Source organism: Garra rufa, unplaced genomic scaffold (genome assembly GCF_049309525.1).
Source record: "Garra rufa unplaced genomic scaffold, GarRuf1.0 hap1_unplaced_004, whole genome shotgun sequence".
NCBI classification, from domain to species: Eukaryota; Metazoa; Chordata; class Actinopteri; order Cypriniformes; family Cyprinidae; genus Garra; species Garra rufa.
The window spans coordinates 2,582,826-2,608,288 of record NW_027394279.1 but is presented as its reverse complement, the minus strand read 5'-3'; the positions used below and the strand labels follow the sequence as shown (position 1 = coordinate 2,608,288).

The 25,463-nt window shown below is 42.6% G+C and overlaps 1 protein-coding gene across 2 annotated transcripts in view; it reads left to right on the top strand.

Moving 5' to 3' along the window:
* arel1 (apoptosis resistant E3 ubiquitin protein ligase 1) overlaps positions 1-25,463 on the top strand; it is a 108,052-nt gene that overhangs the window by 8,334 nt on the left and 74,255 nt on the right. For both annotated transcript variants that reach the window (XM_073832600.1, XM_073832599.1), the window contains exon 2: positions 610-859. In XM_073832600.1, the coding sequence (XP_073688701.1) occupies positions 712-859 (148 nt within the window). In that variant the 5' untranslated portion in view covers positions 610-711. The remainder of the gene's footprint in view (positions 1-609; positions 860-25,463) is intronic.

Below are 25,463 nucleotides of genomic sequence, written 5' to 3'. Positions count from 1 at the left end.
ATCAAAGTTTCGGTGCTACGCTAGTTATTCTTTGTTATTGATGTTTTAATCAGGTTTCTTGTCCGGTCGGACAAGTAAAATTCTCCTTCACTTGCCCATTCACAAAAAATCCTGGACAAGCAGACAAGCGTTAATGTCGAGCCCTGCAAAAGGGCTTTATATAATAAATAAATTTGAATATTTAAGAAAAGAAAAGGACTTGATCTTATTTGATTATTTTGTATTTTATTTTGAACCTTATAAATATAGTACAGATTTTCTTTTGAGCCCTCCTCGTCTGTTTTTACAACCTCCCAGCGTATCCTTCAGTCTTGCATTCAACGGTTTGACCAGTCTCAGCCTCACGCGTGCTGCACGTGAGTTGGCCACGCCCACTTATTTACATTTCGCGGTATACACGGAATAAAAAATTATTTTACGGTACAAATTTCATTCCGCGGTAATGATATATACCGTCATACCGCCCAGCCCTAATCAAGTTGTACCACTCACATCCAGTGTAGACACTGTGCAAGGCTGTGACAGTAAATACTTTCTAAATGCACTGCAAATAATTGTACTTAATCAAACAATGCTTCACAAATCCTAAATTGCTGTCCTTTTCTCCAGTAGAAGAAGATATGGAAGAAATTCTCAGGGCCAGATAGGAAAACAGAAAGCAAGGCAGACCCTGAGCTCACAGAGGTCTGAGCGGAGCCTAAATATGGTCTAATGGACCGTCTCTTTTTGCTGACCTTCGTCTTCTGTTCAGTTTCGTGGATTTTCTTCTGGGAGGTGCGGTGGAAAAAAGGCAAGGAAAGTCAGATTGAAGAATGGCTACAGAGACACAGCCTACAAGAATACAAGTATTTGTTTGAAGGTTAGTTAAACACTTTAAACACAAACACTTTTAGTTTTATAGATTTGCCTCACCTGCATTGTTTAGAATATTAGAAATATTAGTTGAGAGTGATGTAATTTCCGCTTGTTATAAAATGCATTGTTATAAAAAGCATAGTCAAAGATCAAGAAGTATATTTAGCAGAATCACTAATAATACCTCACACTATTAGGGCTCAAACATTTAAGGGCTTTCACACTTGAAGTAGTTAACCCTGGGTTGTTCTAAACCCATGTGAAATAGGATCGAGGGTTATCTTATGTTTTACACTGCTCATACTTAATCCGAGGTTAACAGTTAATCCTGGTTATTCATAATCATAGGTGTCACATGGTACATTGCTAAACTCTGGGTTACTTTTCTTATTTGCATATTTGTAGTGTCAACAACTATGATTGGATAAACACAAACATTTTGGTTTTCAACAAAAATGGGTACAATTCAACAGTTTGCACATGGGATGGGATGGCGTTGAGATCCTCATATCTCTGCGATTTAACCCTTTAAGCCTGAGGTGTACTGCTGGTGGGATAGCCCCCCCAGCCCCTGAAAAAATTCATAATCAATTTTAGGGATGCTCATTTCGGTTAATTTTCCTGACCGACAACCGCTGCACGTTATCCGAACATTAACCATTAACTAATAAAATTACAATAATGAATTAGTTTAAAATAAAAATAGAATGCACAAGTATCTGTGATGATACATAAAAAATACAGGTAACACTTTACAATAAGGTTCATTAGTTAACATTAGTTAACCACAATAGTTAACATGAACTAATAATGAACTGCACTTATACAGCATTTATTAATCTTTGTTAAATGTTAATTTCAACATTTACTAATACATTATTAAAATTTTGTTAACATTAGTTAATGCAGTGTGAACTAACATGAACAAACAATGAACAACTGTATTTCCGTTAACTAATGTTAACAAAGATTAGTAGATACAGTAACAAATGTATTGCTCATGGTTAGTTCATGTTAGTTAATACATTATCTAATGTTTAACTAATGAACCTTATTGTAAAGTGTTACCAAAATACAAGCAAATGTTTTATTTTAATGTGCAAAAAGCAGCATAGAGAGCAACAGAGCAACAACAAAAACTGTATTCACATATACTCAAATTATCACGCATCAGCAGCACTTCTGAGAACAGAGAAAATCAGAATAAAATACAAAAAGAATAAAATAAATAGGCTTACACTAAATATATATAAATTAAATAACTGTCTAATTAAGATTAGACAAAGACATAACCGCTCTTCAAAACGTATAGAAGGATTCAGTGTGTTTTAGTTATGTCTTTGATATCGGCACTCATGAGGAGTGCCGATATCAAAGACATAACTAAAACGCACTGAATCCTTCTATACGTTTTGGAGAGCGGTACCGGTCTTGTTCTTCCCGTCGGACATGAAAATATGTAGCAGGCCAGCCTATACCTCAGTGTACCTAGTTTTTAACATGTCGACATGGCTGTACGTATAGACTGGAACGCTGCCTGTGAACTGTTAGATCCGCAACTAAAACACCATCACAAAAATCCTTTCAATTTTCGGTTCGGGACTTATTATTCACTGTGGAGAAGCATGTTTTTACAGCGTTCAGCAATAGCAAATCACAGACATATCTGTTGATTTCATGATCACAGTGTCAACAATTATGATTGGATAAACACAAACATTTTGGTTTTCAACAAAAATGGGTACAATTCAACAGTTTGGACATGGGATGGGGTGGCGTTGAGATCCTCATATCTCTGGGATTTAACCCTTATAGCCTATACCTCAGTGTACCTAGTTTTTAACATGTCGACATGCTGTATGGATAGACTGGAACGCTGCCTGTGAACTGTTAGATCCGCAACAAAAACACCATCACAAAAATCATTTCAATTTGCGGTTTGGGACTTCTTATCCACTGTGGAGAAGCATGTTTTTACAGCGTTCAGCAATAGCAAATCACAGACATATCTGTTGATTTCGTGATCGCAGTGGCCACGTGCACAGATAACTTACATATAGCATTATTTATTTTTTTCATCATGCAGCAAACGTAAAAAAAAAAAAAAAAAAAAAAAAAAAATATATATATATATATATATATATACAGTGAGGACAATAAGTATTTGATCACCCTGTGATTTTGCAAGTTCTCTTACTTAGAAATCATGGGGGGTCTACAATTTTCAGCACAGGTGCATTTCCACTGTGAGAAACAGAATCTAAAAATAAAAATCCGGAAATCACATTGTATGATTTTTTTTTTTTTTTAACAATTTATTTGTGAATTACTGTGTTAAATAAGTATTTGATCACTTGTTTATCAGCCAGATTTCTGACCCTCAAAGACCTGTTATTTTGCTTTTAAATAGTACAGCTACACTCTGCTCATGATTCTAAATTAGTAGCACCTGTTTGAGGTCTCTCACAGTGAAAATTGTAGACCCCTCCATGATTTCTAAGTAAGAGAACTTGCAAAATCACAGGGTGATCAAATACTTATTGACCTCACTGTTTATATAAAAAAAACTTACTGATGGTTAATGGTTAAATGGTCAATATGAGCATCCTTAATCAATTTACTAAACAACCTGTAAATGGAATTTTTCATTTTAAAGCTTAGAATCTCAGCTTTTTGATAAATGTAATTACTTTGATCAGCTCTTAACAAGTGCTGAGTACTCCCTTTAAGACAGAGTGTACCGCAAGTAGAAAATATTACTAATCATATTTTTCAAACCACTGCTTTGATCAGCAAAAATGGATACATTTATGTCATTTTATTGCTTGCAACTTCATAAAAAGCCCAAACTCACTATAATCCATCATTTATAGCTGAAGATTTTCTTTATGAATTTATAACACGCATAAAATTGCACAGGTGACATGTAGCTTAGCAGGAAATTATCTCAATTAAAAAGAGCCCAAATGTGCCATAATTTGTCAATTAGATCCAAAGATATTCCTCATAGAGCTATAACACATAAAACCAGATGGGCGCAGCAGAAAAAATACGTTTTCATACGTAACTTCAAGAAACATGACAAAGGTCATGTAAAATTGTATGTTTTTTTTTTTTTTTTTTTTTTTTTTAGAAAATTATCTAGATTAAAAAGTTATAACACATAAAACTACAAATTTTCACGTTTTTTTTTTATGATTTTAGGAAACGTGTTCAGATTGTGGAAAATAGAGTCAAAAATCAAAACAATCCATTGTGTCTTTCTTATGTAAATAATACCTAAATCCATGAACTGAATGAAATCAGTTGGAGAGCTTTTTTGAACACTTGGGAATTAAAATGTAAAAGCCAGCTAGTTTTTGTCTATTTTATCTTTTTATAGTTCTTTTATATATAAACCGAACCACTGACTTAAACAACACCAAATAGGTGTCATTTGAAAGCTTAGTGTTTTAACTTTTACAATGCATGAGACACTTTGATTACCTCTTAAGTAGTGCTCATAATTGCTTGGGTCTTTGACTAAACTTGAGTGAGGCATTACTTAAATTTCAAAACAAGAATTTAAAAACTGTCAAGGGCTTAGAAATAGGCTAACTTGGTTTTAAGTGCTGTACCTTTTGATTACTTGATTACATGATGAAACAAAAAAAAAAAAAAAAAAAAAAAAATCTCCTGCAGCACACATACTGTATTGTGAACATTTTCTGCCACCTTATTTCTTTCCTGAGATATTGAACTTTTTTGTTTCATTTTGTTCCAAAATGTTATAACTTTTGGATGCTTTATGCTATCACCACAAAATTTGAATTTAAATAGATACAGCAAACATGTTTGAGAACATCACCAAAAAAATCTCTGACAAATCAAAAGTAGATATGATAGGTGTCACACCTGAGTTCAGTTTCTCTAGCTACACCCAGGCCTGATTACTGCCACACCTGTTCGCAATCAAGAAATCACTTAAATAGGACCTGCCTGACAAAGTGAAGTAGACCAAAAGATCCTCAAAAGCTACACATCATGTTGAGATCCAAAGAAATTCATGAAAAAATAAGAAAGTAATTGAATTAATCTATCAGTCTGGAAAAGGTTATAAAGCCATTTCTAAAGTTTTGGGACTCCAGTGAACCACAGTGAGAGCCATTATCCACAAATGCCGAAAACGTGGATCAGTGGTGATCCTTCCCAGGAGTGGCCGGCCAACCAAAATTGCCCCAAGAGCGCAACAACGACTCAAAAAGAGGTCACAAAACACCCCACAACAACAACTAAAGAACTGCAGGCCTCTCTTGCCTCAGTTTAGGTCTGTGTTCATGACTCCACCATAAGAAAGAGACTGGGCAAAAATGGCCAGTTCCAATACGAAAACTGCTGCTGGGCAAAAAGAACATAAAGGCTCATCTCAGTTTTGCCAGAACACATCTTGATGATCCCCAAGACTTTTGGGAAAATACTCTGTGGACTGACAAGACAAAAGTTGTACTTTTTGGAAGGTGTGTGTCCCATTACATCTGGCGTAAAAGTAACACAGCATTTCAGAAAAAGAACATCATACCAACAGTAAAATATGGTTGTGGTAGTGTGATGGTCTGGGGCTGTTTTGCTGCTTCTGGACCTGGAAGACTTGCTGTGATAAATGGAACCATGAATTCTGCTGTCTACCAAAAAATCCAAGGACAATGTCTGGCCTTCTGTTCGTGACCTCAAGCTGAAGCGAACTTGGGTTCTGCAGCAGGGCAATGATCCAAAACACACCAGCAAGTCCACCTCTGAATGGCTGAAGAAAAACAAAATGAAAACTTTGGAGTGGCCTGACCTGAATCATGCTGAGATGCTGTGGCATGACCTTAAAAAGGCGGTTCATGCTTGAAAACCCTCCAATGTGGCTGAATTACAACAATTCTGCCAAGATGAGTGGGCCAAAATTCCTGCACAGCGCTGTAACAGACTCATTGCAAGTTTTCACAAATGCTTGATTGCAGTTGTTGCTGCTAAGGGTGACCCAACCAGTTATTAAGTTAAGGGGCAAACACTTTTTCACACAGGTTTTCCCTTCATAATAAAAAACTTAATTAAAAAAACTGCATGTTGTGTTTACTTGTGTTAATGATCTGAAACATTAAAGTGTGACAAACATGCAAAAAAACAAACAAAAACAAACAAACAAAAAAAAAAAAAACAGGAAGGGGGCCAACACTTTCTCACACCACCGTATGTTTGCCCATGTTTTAACTTGGTATACCTTTGTTGTGCAGCACTTTGCCAAAAATAAAAGTTGTTTAAATAAATTTAAAAAAAATCATTAAAATGTTAAAGTGGGATATTAATAAATATAAGGCTTATAGCTTTATTTTTTAATTGTTTATTTTTTTTAATGAAATTTATTTATTATTTTTCATAAGGGAAACTTTTAATACTTTCATTAAAATGGTTTCAAGTTTGTTGCAATAAAGGATTTGTTCTCTCAAATAATTGTATTGTTCTTTTAGGAGTCCTTGTTACTGATTAGAATTATTGTTTTATATATATATATATATATATATATATATATATATATATATATATATATATATATTATTGTAATTGTGTGCAATATTTGCCGACTCTTCTTCGCAAAAACGCTCTAAATCTGTAGATTGTGAGGACATCTCCTGTACACAGCCGTCCTCAGATCCCCCCACAGATTTTCAATTGGATTTAGGTCTGGGCCATTCCAAACCTTTGTTCCTTTTTCTGGTGAAGCCATTTTTTTTGTTGATTTGGATGTATGCTTTGGGTTGTTGTTATGATGAAATATAAAGTTCCTCTTCAGCTTTCTAGCAGAAGCCTTGTCCTGCCCTCTGTATCAAATGCCTTGCTTGACTCTGCAGTCAAATAACGTCTCCCAAAGACAACGGACTCAAGGGAATAATTTTTAACCTTTACTGTTGATTGTGGAATAACGTAAAACTGCAAAACATACAAAATAGAAAATGTTATCAAAAATATGTACATGCACAAGCACAATCAGGCTCTTTACAAAATAAACCGCTGGCTACATGCTTTTCTAAAACATGTAAGTAATGCAATTGACCAAATAAAGAATAAAGTTCACATCCGGCATGTAAGATAGCATGGATGTAGTGTAGGTATAAGTAAATATAAGTAAAATTATAATTAGGTAATGTCTACATACAGAATGTGCCTTCAATACAACATAAATCAAGAAGCAATAACAGCCATGACCATGTGTTCTTCCATGTTGCTGCTGAATACCTGGGCTCACATGTTTGATGTCTTCAAACAAAGACTCTAACATTAAATGCAGTATCTATCTTTGACCAGAAGGGTTCACTACAACTGCAACTTTATGCTAGGCTAAATGTAGAATGTCTGGATAGGACAGCACACTCCCCGTCTGGAATTCTAAGAATGCCAAACCTTTCTCAAATTTTAATCTTGAACAGTCTATTTGGAATCTTCATGGAGGAGGAATATGATCTCATTAATTGATCTGAGAAACAATTTGGGTCCATCTTTCGCAATGATTTTCACTTGTACCTTTCTGACTCACCCATCCTGACTGGGGTAGGCTTCTGTTATGATACCCAAGGGCCAGTCATTCTGTTTGGACTGGGAGTCTTTGAGTAGGATTATGCATCCTTTGGAAACGTTGGGTTGTTGATGTTGCCACTTTCGCCTATACTGTAGCGTAGCAAGGTACTGTTTGCGCCATCTATCCCAAAAGGTACTTGCAAGGCTTTGCACCATACGCCACTGTTGGTTGTATAGTTCAGGCTTCTCAAAGTTCCCGGGTGGAACTAAGTTGGTACCAGACTTTTGGGTAAGTAGTTTGGCAGGTGTTAAGATGAAAGGATCTGCTGGATCAGTTGACACAGGTATCAAAGGTCTGTTATTTATAATGGCAGTGACTTCAGCCATAAAGGTGGAGAGTACCTCGTGCGTGAGTCTGGAGGATGTCGTCTGAAGGAGCATAAAATCCAAGATCTTGCGGGTAAGGCCAATCATCCTTTCCCTTACACCACCCATGTGCGACGAATGAGGAGGGTTGAATGTCCATGTGCAGCCGTGATCAGACAAAAATCAGTCCACTGCCTTTTCATCCACATTATAAGGTATTTGCAAGTCTTTACAAGCCCCAATGAAATTGGTTCCCCTATCAGAGCGGATTTGTTTCACTGGACCCCGGATTGCCAAAAACCTCCTTAAGGCATTAATGAAGCTGGAGGTCCTCAGAGATTCAATCACCTCTATGTGAATGGCTCTGATGCTTAGACACGTGAATGGCACTGCCCATCTTTTGCTTTCTGCAAAGCCACCTCTTGTCTTTTGAGCAGATACTGACCAGGGGCCGAACACATCTATTCCCACATGTGTGAAGGGAGGCTCTGCACTAAGTCTGTCATTGGGCAGATCCGCCATCTTTTGAGTTTCACAGGCCCTTCTGAGTCTACGACATACAACACAGAAATGGATGAGGCTGCTTAAACGTCTTTTGCCTCCTATTATCCAATAGTTGGCAGATCTTATCACACCCTCTGTAAAGTGGCGACCTTGGTTCATGAAAATGTCTTATCAGAAGTAAGGCTACATGACTCTTACCAGGTATGATGAGTGGCCTGTTTTCTTCAGAACTTAAGTCTGCTTTGATCAGATGCCCTATGATCCTTAATAGTCCACTTTGATCAACAAAGGGGTCTAGCTTTTGAAGCGTACTAGTTTTGGGAAGCGGTTTGTTCTGTTTCAGGCACTGCACTCATCAGCGTATGTTTCCTGTTGTATTACCTTCACGACAACAACTTTGCTCTTTGCTCTGGAGTATTGTGCCAGTACTCAGGGGCAGTTTGCAACAGTGCCAACCTTTGCACGTGGGAGTGTTGTTGTTTTGGTCCTGTTTATAAGAGTGTGCAATGTGAATCAACTTGCCAATAGCTCTGATCAAATGGCTCCAGACAGAAAAACGTTCAAAGCGTTTTGAGACAGTGGTATTCAACACTGTTACATGTGTGCGAACTTCTACATCTCGATCAGGATCAACAAGTGCATAAGGTTCTCTAGGGACAGTCTCTGTTTTTGGTTGATGCAAAAATGCAGGTCCACGGAACCAGATTGTGTCTTGCAATTTACGTGGAGCTATGGGACGTGTTGCAATATCAGCAGGGTTATGCTCTAATCTTACATAATGCCACTGTACTGGATTAGTGCTTCTCCAAATTCTCTGTATACGGTTGCTCACATAGACATGAAATCTACATTTCTCAATGTAGATATAGCCAGGAACAACTCGGCTGTCCGTGTAGAAGTTTATCTTATCAAACTTAACAGCAGTCTCTGCAGTAATGGTTTCCATTATGTTCACAGCCAACACCGCCGCACATAATTCCAGACTAGGTATAGTAAGCTCTCGTTGTGGCGCTAACCTTGCTTTGCCTGTGATGACCCCAGTATGACAGTTACCTTCTGAGTCAACTGTTTTTAGGTAAGCCACCGCTGCAATTATGTTCTCTGATGCATCAGAAAACATAGAGAGCTCCGTGAATTTGGCACTTGACAATGATATTGGCCCATAGCTTCTTGGTACTTGTACGTGTTGCAAATCTTGCAGAGAGTCTTTCCATGACTCCCACTGCTCTTGATTGCTTGCAGGTAGGGGTTGAAACAATCCGTGTCCAAATTCCAAAGTAGGCCAAGACTGCGCTGCATAGGAAGTGAATTGACACCTAAATCCACGTTGTTCATTGGGCCTGACTGAAAGAGCTATATCTGCATGATCATTTTGGAATAACCTTTCCATAACGGCTACAAAGTCCTTTTCATCTCTGGCTTCCTTCTGAAAGATCGCAGAAGTGAATTAAGACATTCCACGGCTTGTGGACAGTTGTCTGGTAGATATTGTCTTGACTGCTTAAATGGGAGTGGGGCAACCCATGAATTTTAATCATCTTTGTAGACTTCTCTGTCCACAATCTGCAGAAATAGTTTGTCCTTGATGGATAAAGCTGTTTTCTCATAATCTTTTGTTCTCTGAAATACGTCCCATCCTTCTAGTCTTTGCGCGCTCTCCTTGCTCAGAGACTCCGTGAGTGACACCCTTTGGGGTTTCTCCTTTATGTTATAATTATTAGGACATGGGTGAAAATGTGTACACTGACTATTGTCCAGAATGTTGGTGTAATAAGCTTGGAGAAAGGTAGGTTTATGAACTTTCCCAAGGCACATCTCCCCAATAATTACCCACCCTAAATCAAACTTTTGTGCAAAGGGGGCATTTGGTGGCCCATTTACTTGCTTATGGGCTTTGTGGACTCTGATAATATCTCTGCCTAACAGGAGAAGTATGGGAGCATGATGGTCAGGCTCTGGAATGTACCTTGCAAGATGTTTTAAGTGCCTGTGCTTACTAATCATTTCTGGAGTGGGAAATTCTGAGCGATTGTCTGGAATTTCGTTGCACTCGAGAAGCACAGGTAAGGGTAAGACTAAGCTTCCATCGAGAGATTCCACTTGAAAGCCTTGAGCTAGCCTGCCTTCGGACTCCATTGTCCCAGCACATGTTTTGAGGGTGTAGGCTATGTTACCTTCCGTAATACCAAACGGATCGAAGAATTCTGATCTTGCGAGTGATCTGTTACTTTGATCATCTAGGATGACATATGCTTTGACTGCTTTCTCTGGATGCTTTTCAGGAAAGACTTTCACAAGACAGACCTTTGAGCAGGAACTGTTTTCAGTGTGGGTAATGCTGCCACATTCTGAACATTTAATGACCTTGCCACAGTTCTTTGCCATGACTGCAACATTTGAAGCATATGCCTTGCTGTTTGAGCAATGACTTCCTCTCTTCCATAGGTTTCATTCTGAATTCGCTACATCTGGACAGAGGGTGATGTTTATCATGCAAAAAGCAATGTTTTGTGGGATTAATCTTATTTTTGGGTTCAATGGCAGCTGATGAATTCTCAGAAGAGACCTGAGTCTTGTGTTGCAACAGCTCTGGAAAAAAAAGGTTTGTTTGACTGTTTGTTTGATCTGCAAGGCTCTTCTTGTACAGTTGTAAGTGAAAAACTTGGATCATTGCGCATTTTAGCTTGCTGACATACAAAGTCTACTAGGAACTTGAAGGGTGGAAAGGAAACCCTGTAGTCCTCTTTGTATTTAGATCCCACTGTGAGCCACTTCTCTTGTAAGTTGAATGGCAATTTTTGTATTATTGGGTTTACTCCTCGTGGTGTGTTTAGATACGAAAGACCCATCAGATCACCATCCTGCATAGCTGCTTGGATCTCCATGGGTAAATCTCGCAGCTCACTCAACCTGTTATTGTCTATGTTTGACATTTTTGGGAAATTCTCCAATTTCCTTTGGAGTCTTGGAGTCTTTTCCAGATTAGGCTGAGCCCTTGTAATGGGTGGTTTTGCATGCTCAGCTAACTCACATCCCAGCCATCTTACTAGCAAGTCCATTTCCTCGCTTGGTGAAAGGTTAAGGTCTTTGTAGCATTTATGAAGGATGCCCTCCATGCTGTGAAGATCTCTGGATGGTCTTTAAACTGTGTAAGGCTATTAGACACTAACTCACGTCTTGCAATTGTCACGGGTGGGAAGAAGCACAGGACAGAAAACTCACTGTTCAGCCCCGGAGGGTGGATTTATTAAGATAATGTGTAAGCAAAGTGAAAGTGGTTGGCAGTGCGCTGGGTGAAGCTCGTGACAGGCGGTGCTCTCAATCCTCGTGCTCTGTATAGATCCAGTGAATAGTGAAGGGGAATTGGACTTCAGCTGCTGTCTGGCAAGAGAGAGGAGAGAAACCATTAGTGTCTGAGCTCTTTGGAGATCGTTCTCAAAGTGAGTTAGCGGCACGCCATTTATAAGGACGCCGCCTGATGAGCGGCAGCTGAGTCCGATTCCACTGTGATGAGCGTGAGGGAGCTGAGCTCGTTGGTTTCCAGGGCGATGCTGATGATTGTTCGGGATGCTCGTCACACTCCCCCCCCTAAGCGTCGACCTGGTCCTGTGGATGACATGAGTTAGCAGGGGAGAAATAGGGGGTGGGTGGCGTTGGTGTTTTTAGCCTTGGCCATCCATTGAAGTGGGGCATGGTCGGTTACCAGGGTGAACCTCCGGCCGAGGAGGAAGTAGCGCAGCTCCAGGACTGCCCACTTAATGGCCAGGGCCTCTTTTTCCACAGTGGCGTAATTTCTCTCGGCTGGGGTCAGCTTTCGGCTGATGTATAGGACTGGATGCTCCTCACCCTCCTGGACCTGGGAGAGGACTGCCCCGAGGCCGGTGTCCAAAGCATCCGTCTGTAGTAGGAAGGGACAGTGAAAGTCGGGAGCGCGCAGGACCGGTTCCGAGGTGAGGACCTTCTTGATTACCTGGAAGGCGTCGTTCGCTGCTGGAGACCACTGTACCTTCTCCGGCTGTCCCTTCCTGGTCAGATCTGTCAGGGGGGTGGCTAGAGAGGAGAAGTTAGGGATGAAGCAGCGATAATAACCCGCCAACCCCAAGAAGGCTCGTACCTGGGTTTTGGTCTTCGGTCTTGGCGTGGACCTTACGGCTTTCACCTTCTTCTCTTGTGGCCTGATTAACCCCCTTCCAACTTGGTAACCCAGGTACTTTGCCTCCTGTAACGCTAGGTGGCATTTGCGGGGGTTTGGCGGTCAGCCCAGCCTTCCGTAGTTCCGTCAGCACCCTCCGGAGACGGTCGAGGTGGTCCTCCCATGACTCTGAGTGGATGACGACATTGTCCAAGTACGCTGCGGCGTAGGCTTGATGTGGCCGGAGGAAGATATCCATCAGTCTTTGGAAGGACGCTGGGGCTCCATGAAGACCGAAGGGGAGGGTCCGGTATTGCCAGTGGCCGCTGGGGGTTTTCGGTTTGGCAGATTCAGAGAGAGGTACTTGCCAGTAACCTTTGGTCAGGTCCAGAGTTGAAATATACCGGGCCTGTCCCAATTGGTCTAAAAGTTCAGCCACTCGAGGCATGGGGTAGCCGTCAAACTCCGATACTTCGTTGAATCGCCTGAAGTCGTTACAGAACCGGATGGTGCCGTCTGGTTTTAGGACCATGACGATCGGGCTGGACCATGGGCTGCGAGATGGTTCAATCACCCCTAACTTCAGCATCTGTTGGACCTTATCCTCAATAGCCTGCCGACGAGTCTCTGGGACCCGATAAGGCCGCTGCCGGACGACGACTCCAGGTGGGGTGCGGATGTCGTGATGTAGGACGTTGGTCCGCCCGGGGAGGGGCGAGAACACATCGGAGAACTGACCGAACAGGTGTTGAAGGTATCACTTCTGGGCAGCTGAAAGGTGGGGGTTCATATCCACAACCACGGGTTCGGAGGTGCTGAAGGCTGCGAGCTGGTCCATAGTCCCGACCCATCTCTTGAGGAGATTGACGTGGTAGATCTGGGCCCGTATTCACAAAATATCTTAAGGCTTAAAGTAGCTCATAAGTTGCCGATTTAGGAGAAAATCTTAAAAATAATGGGCGTGTCGGTCCTAAATTTAGGACTCATAAGTTTTTGCTCTAAGAGTGTTTCACAAAGCGTTTAGCGCTAAAACTAGCTTCTAAATCTGTGCAACGTAAAGACTGACTTATACGCGTCCGCAAGTTCGCTTGGGTTTGTGAAATCACTCATTTCGCATGGCGGTGTGCACGGCTTCTCGAGTGAACTGTTCGCGTGTCACCTCATTGCTCACGAAAAAATTTAAAGCTGTTTTGGCTGAACAGGTACGCCGGTACAAACAACTCTATAATCCATCAATGCGTGACCATAGGAATAGTCAGATGGCAAAAAACTCATCGTGACCAGTATTGGAAAGGACGAAAACTTTTGCAAAAAAGTTTGTGAAACTGTACATTTACAGTTGTGTTGGTTTTACTGTTGAAGACTGCTGTAATAAAAATATTTCTCATAATTGCTTTTGTTAGTGTTTCACATTACTTATTTTCATAGGCGTAATTCACGGGTGGGATGAGTGAATGACTTTTTGCAAAGCTCGATATTGTCCCACCACTCTTTTGAACATCTCGCAGCACGGATGTACCTAATGCTGATGAAACATTCCTTTCTGTTAAATAAGGTGCTGATGCTGGAATCTGTATTTTTTTTTCTGAAATCATGCTTAATGTTCGTTGCGATGTTAATTAGCGACGGAACTTCTCAGTGTTCACACGCGAGCGCTTCAGTCCCTCGCTTATGACTCATTACGGTTAAAAATCAAAACAAAATACACACAAATGTGTCTCTGATATAGGATCACTGATGAACATATTTAATTTTATTAAGGGATGAAAAAACGTTGTTATGGCGGATTAGAACCGAAACCCTCGGATTCTTCTAACGAACATTCTACCACTAGACTATTGGATATTACTAGTATCCGTTGCATATCTATGCATTTATACAGTGCAACATTTATCTCAAGGCTAATAACATATGATTAAAGTACATGTATAATAATAAAATTATCATGTTAAAAACTAGTTTAATGTCAATACATTATGTACACATGATCAGAGCCTGTAACCACAAAACATTTCATCTTACCACTAAAAGTTCTCCTAAATGGCAGTAAAAAATTTAGCTAAGAGTTTTCTTTTAAAACCTATTCACAAAGCTGCTGAGACAAACTTTTACTAAGGAATAGAGAGAAGTCTTAGCTAAAAGTAAGGGCGGGGTTGACCTCGTTACTATGGATGATTTTGCCATGCTTATTAACTATGCACACAATGATTGGCTGATAGGGGAGGGGTCTCTGTCAGACATTTATGCATAGAAATATTGTAACGTGCACTATTATATCATATTTAAATAAAGATTTTAAAATAAAAATGTTGCCATATTCAAATAAAGATTTTAAAATGCAGGCTAAGTGTCACTAATTAAACTTGTATCTTCAGCCTCATGTGCGCTCCTCGTATACAGTTAGCGGCTATGCATATAAACAGCCTTTTAATTAACAGGGTAGAATAATCATAGGTGATAGTAAGGCATGTAAACGTAAAAGAAAACCAAACTGGATGCAAGAACAACTCTTACTTCTTGCCCAGCTTGTTCATGAAAACAAAGTTGGGATAACCTCAAAAACTAAAGAAGATGTGTAGGAAAATATATGTGTGCAAATAAATGCAGCTTTCCCACTTTTGTCCAGAAGCAAAGATGACTGTGAAAAGCGCTGGTATTCTTTGCAAAGTCGGGCAACTTAATGCAGAGATTGCAGAATTTAAGTGACAAACAACTGCTACAGTTAAACGGACATTACTTTTTAAGCTGCCGATAATGTTTTCATGTAACCTTGTTATGCTATTGTAGATTAAAATCCTTAGCCTCATTAAAATATTTATTGCATTCATAGGAAGCTGCCATTCAAGGATTGTTAAAACCTTGATCTGTGGCGTTATTGGGTTGTTTCTATTTGTTGCAATTCTGCAGCAGTCCTTCGCGATTAAGACCACATCTTCTGAAAAGCTCATTATCATCCAATGCTTATAAAATGCTTGTGTTCCGAGGCACACCGCCGTCAACAGCCATTATAGGATAGTTTTAGGAATTGATCTTAGTGACTTAGGAGTCCTCTCCACTACTCCTAACATTTCACAGATTTAGGAGCTAGTTTTAGTGCTAAAACGCTTTGTTAAATACTCTTAGAGCAAAAATTAGGAGTCCTAAATTTAGGATTGTTTTAAGCATTACTTTTAAGATTTTCTCTTAAATCGCTAAGTTATGAGAGAGGCTACTTTTATCCTTAAGATCTTTTAGGAACAGGGGCCAGAATTTGGTGATGTGCGCGCGCAGACAGCACAGGCTTGCGGTGCAGAAGAACGCGTCGAGTATAAATCAGCCTAAATCAGGCTTAAATCACAAGATCAAATCCTTACCTTCCTAATATTGCTGTTGGTGGCTATCTGCCTCGGAACTTAAACGTTTTAGGCTACGTCTACATTAACATTTGAAAACTGAGTTTTCGTTTGAAAACGCTCTCTGTCCACACTAGCGTTTCCAAGCGTTTTCCAAAAGTTTCTCATCCACACTGAAACGTAGGAAAACATCAAATTCGCCTTACCACGCATGCGTAAAGCCTCAAATTATATAGACATAATAAGTTTTCACGCAATTCTTCTGGCGGGATAATTTACGGAAATATCTCATCATCCACTGACGCGTCTATATCGCGCTCATTCATATTTTATCTGAAAAGCAGTTGTCGTCATGTTTTGCAGGACAGCAACTGTGAGTAAATTTTCTGTCATCATTTTAGGACTGTAATTTGAGGAGTGTACAAGGTAAATCTCTTTGGCAGCAGTGTGACAGTGAATAGCACAGGCACAATTACTGGTGTAAACATAGATATCTATTGGTACAATATGCGTCACATGACTAAATATGCGTCATCGTTTTCAAAAGCCTCCGTTTTCACAGTCCACACTACAACGCGAAAACGGCGTTTTCAAATTTATCCACTTTGGAGAGCGTTTTCAAAAAGCTCCGTTTTTCTTGACAAAAACGCCGTCTCAGTGTGGACGGAAGGCCAAAACGGAGAGAAAAAGATGCGTTTTCAAACGAAAACGTATTAGTGTGGACATGGCCTTAGAAACACTCTGCATGTATATGCACGCATATTCCTACACAATTTTTTTTTTAGTCTTGGAGGTTATTTTCATTTGATTATATCCTACGTTGGGCAAGAAGTAACAGCTGTTCTTGCATCCAGTTTGGTTTTGTTTTACGTTTGCCTATCTCGCTATCAGCCATGATTATTCTATCATGAATAGAAAACAAGCATTTTATGTCGGCACCGATAGCCCAGCGGTTAGTGCGTCAATGTACAGCGTAACTCTGCTCAAAGCGCCCTGAGTTCGATTCCCATCTCGAGATATTTTGCTGCTCCCGCCCCCTTATCTTCACCCAATGATTTTGTGTTAGTTCTCTGCTATTCTGTCATTAAAAGCATAAAAATCTCTTTAAAAAAGTCTGTTTACATGCATATCAGCTAATTGTTTATTTTAAGAAGCACACAGGTAAAAGGCTGTCAATCATATGAACACTTGTTTAATAAGTGACACTTGCCCTGTATTTTAAATTCTTTTTGAATGTAGCAACATTTTTACTAACTTTTTAAAACTTATTTGAATATGGCAACATTTACAACAATATTTCTATGAATAAATGTCTGACAGAGACTCATCCCCTATCAGCCAATCACTGTAAGCATGGTTAGTGAGCATGCTGACATCATCCATAGTAACGAGGTCAACCCCGCCCTTACTCTTAGCTTAAGACTTCTCTCTACTGCTTAGTAAAAGTTTGTCTCAGCAGCTTTGTTAATAGGTTTTAAGAGAAAACTCTTAGCTAAAAACTTTTACTGCTATTTAGGAGAACTCTTAGTGGTAAGATAAAATGTTTTGTGAATACGGGCCCTGGTCTGTACGTCTTCGCCCCGGCTGTCGGAGGTGGTAGTTGACGGGCCTGACTCGCTCAATGACGGTGTAGGGCCCCTGCCAGGTAGCGAGAAATTTGCAGGCGGCTGTGGGAACTAGGACCATTACCCGGTCTCCTGGCTGGAATTCCCGTGGTTGGGCGGCCCGGCCGTAATGTCATTGTTGAGCTTGCTGAGCTTTGGCCAGGTGTTCCCGGACTAATGGCATCACTCGGTCAATCCTTTTCCCCAATTGCTGGACGTGTTCAATTACAAAGCGGTGATGGGCAGGCTGCTGCTGCTCCCAGGCCTCCTTCACCACGTCCAGGAGGCCACGGGGTTGTCTGCCGAAGAGGAGCTCGAACGGGGTGAAGCCAGTTGAGGCCTGGGGAACCTCACGGATGCCAAACAGGAAGTATGGTAGCATCAGGTCCCAGTCCCTTCTATCCTCTGCGGTGACTCGTCGAAGCATCTGTTTAAGGGTCTGGTTGAAGCGTTCGACGAGCACGTCGGTTTGCGGATGGTAGACGGTGGTCCTCCACTGCTTCACCCGCAGCAGCCTGCAGAGATCTGCCATTAGCCGGGACATGAAGGGAGTACCTTGATCGGTCAGGATCTCGGTGGGTATGCCCACGCGGCTGAACAGCTGGAAGAGTTCCTGGGCGATGTTCTTGGCGGTGGCTTTGCGGAGGGGGACAGCCTCAGGGTACCGCGTGGCATAATCGACCACCACCAGGATGTGTTCATGGCCCTGGGCAGACTTCAGCAGTGGGCCTACCATGTCCATCCCGATGCGCTCGAAGGGCACGTCGATGATGGGTAAAGGAATCAGCGGTGAGGGGGGAGGTTTCCTCGGGGAGGTCCGCTGACAAGTGGGGCAGGCTTGACAAAATCGTTTAACCTCGCCATCCAGACCAGGCCAGTGGAAGCGGTCCCGAATCCTCCGGATGGTATTCTCCTGTCCCAGGTGGCCAGCCATGGGGTGCGAATGAGCTAGTTCAAGGACCGTCTCCGTCTTCGTCCGGGGTTCCACGAGTAAGCGTTTTTCCTCCCCCCTTTGCTGCGCGACACAATACAGCAGGCCATTTTGGACCACGAAGTGCGGGAGAGGATGTGGGGCCGGCAAGACGTTGCGGCCATCCACAGTCTGTACTTGACTCCAACAATGCTTGAGCCGGTCATCCTCTCGTAGCTCTCTGGCGAATGAGCCCCTTTCAGTAGCCTGTTGGAAGACATCATAAAAGACATTAGGATGTTGTGAAGGGGACTCACCATCTCTCCCGCTATCCGAAGCCAGTAGAACTGGGCGACGGTATGGTCCACGAGGTGTCCTAGGTCTTCGGCGGCTCCCTCTTGGGTTGGCAGGCTGAGTGGCGGCTGCAAACAGGTGGTCAAATCCTGGCCAATCCCTTCCAAGTAGAACAGGTACAGGTAGATCCTTGACGAGGCCAACCTCTATTGGCCAGGTACCTGAGGAGGCCGAAATGGTTACTCGCCGCACGGGGACCTGTCTCGTATCTCCGTGGATGCAGGTGATGGGTAAGACAGCTTTGGTTTCACTCTTGGGAGGGAGAAGATGGGACTGTACCAGGCTGACCGCACTGCCGGAGTCCAGAAGGGCACGGAAAGCCTTCCCGACGATTTTTACTTCCACTTCCAGAGCTCCTGATGGTAAGTTTGCATGTACGATGCAGCCTGCCAGCCAGGTCTTGGTAGGGGTCACTGGAGCTTCCGTTGGCATGGGTTCATCCTGCGGAGAGGGAGCCGCCAGCCTGCTGAATGGTCGCGGCGTGCCTTCCAGCGCGCCGCTCCTGGACCACCCTCCGGGGGAAAGGCGGCGCTCGCTCCCCGGCATCCCGCTTTTGGGTAGCATCCGCCAACTCCACCACCTCGATGAGCTCTTGCACATTGGTTGGATTCCTCATACTCACGGCCTGGCGATGTGGGCGGGGTAGGGCCGCAACAGGCGTTCAATTACCACGCGCTCCGCTACTTGATCTGCTGAGGGATTTCCTTCTAAAAGCCAGTGGCGTGCCAGGCGGGCGAGCTCGGCGACCTGGGCACGGGCGGGGAATTGGGGCTTATACTCTCAGTCGTGGAATAGCTGTGCAGCGCAAATTGGGGAAAGACCCAGACGACCGAGAATTTCATTCTTCACTTCCGTATACTGTTCAGCAGCAGCGGGAGGGAGAGAGAAATAGGCACGCTGTGCCTCGCCGGTGAGAAGGGGTGCCAACGCCTGTGCCCAGTCTTCTTGTTGCCAGTCTTCAGCTACCGCAGTGTTTTCGAACATCTGAAGGAACGCCTCGACGTCGTCATGGGGCGTCAGCTTCGGCAACAACCGGGCCGCCTGAGCGTGTGAATCCAGTAGCGTAGCGCGTTGGGTGGCGGCTTGGAGAGCCGCTAACTCTTGCTCTGTTTCGCCCTGACGGGTGGCAAGATTTTCAACGATTTGTTGTTGGCGGATGCTGACCTCGGTGAGCCGTTGTAGAAGCTGATCCATCTCGGGGGAGGAGCATACGTCTACCGATGTTGACCGGGACATGGTGAGAAACAGAAAAAAAAAAGTTCAGGTGAGTAAATAGTTTTTCTGCCTGTGAAATCTTCACCAATCTGCTCGCATTCTCCACCAGACTGTCACGGGTGGGAAGAAGCACAGTACAGAAAACTCACTGTTCAGCCCCGGAGGGTGGATTTATTAAGATAATGTGTAAGCAAAGTGAAAGTGGTTGGCAGTGCAATGGGTGAAGCTCGTGACAGGAGGTGCTCTCAATCCTCGTGCTCTGTGTTGATCCAGTGAATAGTGAAGGGGAATCGGACTTCAGCTGCTGTCTGGCAAGAGAGAGGAGAGAAACCATTAGTGTCTGAGCTCTTTGGAGATTGTTTTTAAAGTGAGTTAGCGGCACACCGTTTATAAGGACGCCGCCTGATGAGCGGCAGCTGAGTCCTGTCTGAGTACCTGAGTACCTGTCTGAAACTAGTTGAGTGGCACCTCTCTGTCTCTGTCCCTTTCCCCACTACCTCGAACTGCTGAAGATTGTGGGTGGTAAACATACTGAGGTGATTGGGGGTATGCCTCACGTCGACCAGGGAGTGTAACGCATACACTGGTAGACTGAGAAATTGCAGGGTTCTGTATGCTTTCGGCATTAACAGGCCTAAACCCGGGTGGTGTGGTACACTGACCTTCCTGCTGCAAATAGGATTCAGTAGTTTGTGGTTGTTGCATTTCTAAAAACACTTCTGCCTCCGTTATCATAAAACGGCCCGTCTAGAACTGGCATCTCTGCATCCACAACACTATCCATCTGTTCTGATATGTAGACCTGTGTGCGATCTGTTGTATCCTCTATAGGCAGCTCTGTTAAACTGGATTTCTCTCTGCTTTCTAATCCTGCAGCTGTTTCTAAGGCCTCTGTCTTCGCTTGTATGGTAGCAGCTTTCTTTTCCAGTCTTAAAGTTTCTAATGATGCCTCAAGCTGCGCTTGTATTTTCAGTTCACTTTCTCTCTTAGCAAAGGCTATTTCCGCCTTAGCTGCTTCAGCCTCTGCTCTAGCCATTGCAGCAGCGGTGGTTACAGCTGATGAGCCACGTGAGTGACGTGATGAGCATGACTCATTCGATGCCCGCTTCTGTGATCCAGCCTTGGAACTTGATTTGGACTTGATTAAGCTGACTTGCTTCCAGCCGTGGAGTTGATCAATGAAGATATTCGTTTTACTGTCCTGCCCTCTGCATCAAACGCCTTGCCTGACTCTGCAGTCAGATAACATCTCCCAAAGAAAACAGACTCAAGGGAATAATATGTAACCTTTACTGTTGATTGTGGAATAACGTAAAACTGCAAAACATACAAAATACAGAATGGTATCAAAAATATGTACATGCACAAGCACAATCAGGCTCTTTACAAAATAAATCGCTGGCTACATGCTTTTCTAAAACATGTACGTAATGCAATTGACCAAATAAAGTTAACATCCGGCATGTAAGATACAGAGAGTGGTCTGGGTGTAAGGGGTCCAGAGTGATTTTCTTAGCCCTTTTTCTCACTCTGGAGATGTAAAGTTATTGGAGGTTAGGTAGAGGGGCACCAGTAATCCTCTCAGCAGTCCTGACTGTCTATTAAAGTCTTCTGATGTCTGTTTTGGTAGCTAACTCAAACAGTTATAAATGAACATGGGACAGACTCAGTGATAGCCGAGTAGAACTGTTTCAGCATCTCCTGTGGCGGGCTGAACTTCCTCTGCTGGCAGAGGAAATACAGCCTCTGTTGGGCCTTTTCTAAAACATGTACGTAATGCAATTGACCAAATAAAGAATAAAGTTAACATCCGGCATGTAAGATAGCGTGGATGTAGTGTAGGTATAAGTAAACATAAGTAAAATTTAAAATAAATAGGTAAAATAAAAAATAATTAGGTAATGTCTACATAACGAATGTGCCTTCAATACAACTTAAATCAAGAAGCAATAACAGCAATGATCATGTGTTCTTCCATGTTGTTGCTGAATCCCTGGGCTCACATGTTTGATGTCATCAAACAAGGACTCTAACATTAAATGCAGTACCTATCTTTGACCACTAAACCTTTGGGCCTCTAAAACTGCAACTTTATGCTAGGTTAAATGTAGAATGTCTGGATAGGACAGCACAAGCCCTGAAGGTTTTGTGCTAATACTGACTGGTATTTGGAACTGTTCATAATTTTCTCTACCTTGACTAAGGCCCCAGGTCAAGCCTAAGAAACACAGCTGCCACCACCATGCTTCACTGTGGGTATGGTGTTCTTTTGGTGATGGTGGCTGTTCTATATGCCAGCATCAGTGTCTTGAATTTGATGTGAGCCGCAACCGGCAGCCAGTGCAGGGAGATAAAGAGAGGTGTGACATTGGCCCTTTTGGGCTCATTGAAGACCAGTCGTGCTGCTACATTCTGAATCATTTGTGGAGGTTTGATTGTACATGCTGGAAGATCCGTTAAAAGAGCATTGCAGTAGTCCAGCCTCAAAATGACCAGGGCCTGGACAAGGAGTTGTGCAGCATGCTCTGTTAGGAAGAACCTGATCTTTCTGATGTTGTGCAATGCAAACCTGCGAGATCGAGCAGTTTTAGCAAGTGGTCATCAAAGATTACATCAAGATTTCTGGCTGAAGTTGATGGGGTAATTGTTGATGAACCTAACTGGATGGTGAAGTCATGTTGAGAGAGTTGGAGTGGCAGGAAAGACAAGGAGCCGTCTTTGCCAGATTGAGCTGTAGGTAGTGTTCTTTCATCCCATGCCGAGATATCCACCAGGCAGCCTGAGACCCGTGCAGCTACCGTTGGATCATCTGGTTTAAATAAAAAAGAGAGCTGTGTGTCATCATCATAGCAGTGGTTGGAGAAGACGTGCTTGTATGTGGGGACCCAGTGATGTAGTCTATATGGAGAAGAGGGGTCAGAGAACTGATCCCTAAGTGAACTCCAGTGACCAGTTGATGAGTTTTGGATACCTCCCCTCCACAGGCCACCCTGAAAGACCTACCAGTGAGGTAGGATTTAAACTAGTCTCAGCCTCAGACGTCACGCCCACGGAACGTTGGCTAAATGTCTGATGCATATGGTACACTTAACTGGAAACACTTCAGGAATGTCGAAGTTGTCATCTGATTAGTTGAATTTGATCGGATTTCCGGTTGACGCGAGTGTTGCGTTTATTTTCGGTCCGCCGGGAAACAAAGCGCCGACTGATTTACTCTTGTGTTTTGTTAAGAGGTGCTTATGCAGACGCCATTGATGTTATACAAGTTCGCGAACAAATTACTGACTTACTGCCTGTTCTCCCTCTTCTTATTTAACTTTCAATGCTGTTTATTTCAGTGACTGCACCTGACTTGTTGCACGCCAGTCTGTTGTTGTGGGGGCATTTTCACGCCCCGAAACATGACGCTGAACGAAACAAACTGTGATTGGTTGTTTGACATGTCGGTCAAACTGCCTTATGGGCGGGCCTTGGCCAATTAAAGCTGCCATGAATTCCAGTCCTTCAGTTGTCAGTCTGAAGGTCTGGCTACGCGAGACTAGATTTAAACCAACAAAGTGGAATCCCTGTGATGCCCAGCGATGAGAGGGTGGACAGGAAGATTTGATGATTCACAGAGTCAAAAGCTGCAGATAGGTCCAGCAAAATAAGTACTGATGAGGAATTACTGTTTAGAATTATGGCCAAAAATTTCAACCTTGGTTTTATCAAACAATAACACATTTTTCTACATGCTTTTGGGATGTTTTAAATGTTGTTCTGCTAACTTAACCAGGCTAAATGGCTTCTGTCTTGTCACCCTATCCCATAGCCCAGAGATATGAAGAAAACAAAAGATAAGTCACACTGTGTACAGACAAGTACACAGTGTGCTCCTTTAACATTGCTGTAGGCCTCTTGGCAGCCTCCCTGGCCAGTTTTAGCCTCGTCTTTTCATTAATTAGCCGCGTTTCCACTGTCGGGCCAAAAGCGGGCGTGCTAGTGCGTGCCACGGCCAGTCGTGTTTCCACTGTCACTTCCGGGGCCTGGTCGTGCCTTGTCGGTGCTTCCTCGGGGCCAATGGCCCGGGTTTTTCGGCCCGACGAAAACCTTGGGCCAAAGCGGGCCAGCTGGGGCTTGAGGCGTGGTCAAAGTGAAAGTCGGAGTTCATGCAAAGGTTCGATAAGCGTGCAGTCAGGTAAAAGTGTGTCTGCGGTAAGATGAGCATTTCGCTGTATTACGTCGTGCAAAGAACTCAAAAACTTTAAATGGAGAATCGTCAGTACTGTGACAATGTACAACGCCAGTTTGACGGCGTCTGCAGAAACGAAGACGTGATAAAAAACATCGTTGCTGAACTCGCAAAGCTAAATATCCAGTTAAGTTCGAGACAAGTTGAAGAAATTGCGGGCGCAGTACAAAGCCATAAAAACGCACAATGGACAAAGCGGTGCCCATGCAGAAAAGACACATTAGGCAGATATTGATATGGAAATCTATGCCGTTTTGATGGGCACATTACTTAAATGGTTATCTCATGGAGCACCTTTTTTGTCATGTGTAAATCAGGTCCTATATTAATAGTTGCACCATTAACTGTTGTTACAGACAACTATGTGATGAAAACATTATTTAAACGCATATCTGATGAGTACTCCTATTTAAATCTGGACAAATGCAAGTAAGATCCTATAAAAATGAGATCTGATGTATAAGTTGATTTACATCGTCCAAAGAAACCCCCAAAAAACTCACCAACACACCTTGATAACATATTAACATACACTGTATCTGTACCTAAATAAAGGCATAAAAGATTATACTAAAGTACAAAGGTGTCGTTATTTTTTGCAGTAGTGTGTTGATAGTATGCAGCATTTTGTTTTATGTGATACAAAGTTAGACGAAAGATTTGAGTGTAGGTCATAAAAACAAAGCTTCTTTTCAGGTGATTTATTAATGTAATATATTACAAATATTGCTGCTGCATTAACCTTTGCAGAGCATTTCTTGCATCAGAACAGACATCGCCAACATTACAAGGCGTTTCTGCATTCGCTGTATCAGGTTTCCACGTCTCTGTATTACTCTTTTTTTCGCCTTGCAGCTAACACAAGCTTCCATCTTCGCAACTGGGTTTCGCAGCCTCATCTTCCACAGTATACTTCCACCGAAAGGAGCAAACAAACAGCCGCTTCGGCTCTCTCCATTTTGTTCGTTCGATAATCACACTATGGTGGCCTACCTGACTTACTTTCAATCTCCGCGCTGAAAGGGGAGGGGTTTCGTGACGTTTGATCCAATGAGGTGTGTAAAGGGCGGGCTTTAGGTTTGCACAGCGAGGCTACTGGCCCTATAGTGGAAATGCAACTTACTTTTGGCCTTAGTGCTTGCGACTCGAGGCCATTGGCCCCGCCCGGCACGCTCTTAGCACTGGCTCGCACTGGCCCGACAGTGGAAAAGCGGCTATTGATGAATTAATTGGATGTTACTGTTGTGTCATATTTTCTCCACTTGATGATGATTGTCTTCACTGTGTTCCTTGGTATATCTAATGCCTTGGAAATTCTTTTGTACCTTTTTCCTGACTGATACCTTTTAACAATGTGTTAGATAGCTGTCCCCATGCCTAGACAGTTAAGATCCAGCCCCGGACGCCAGATCCCATCAGAAAA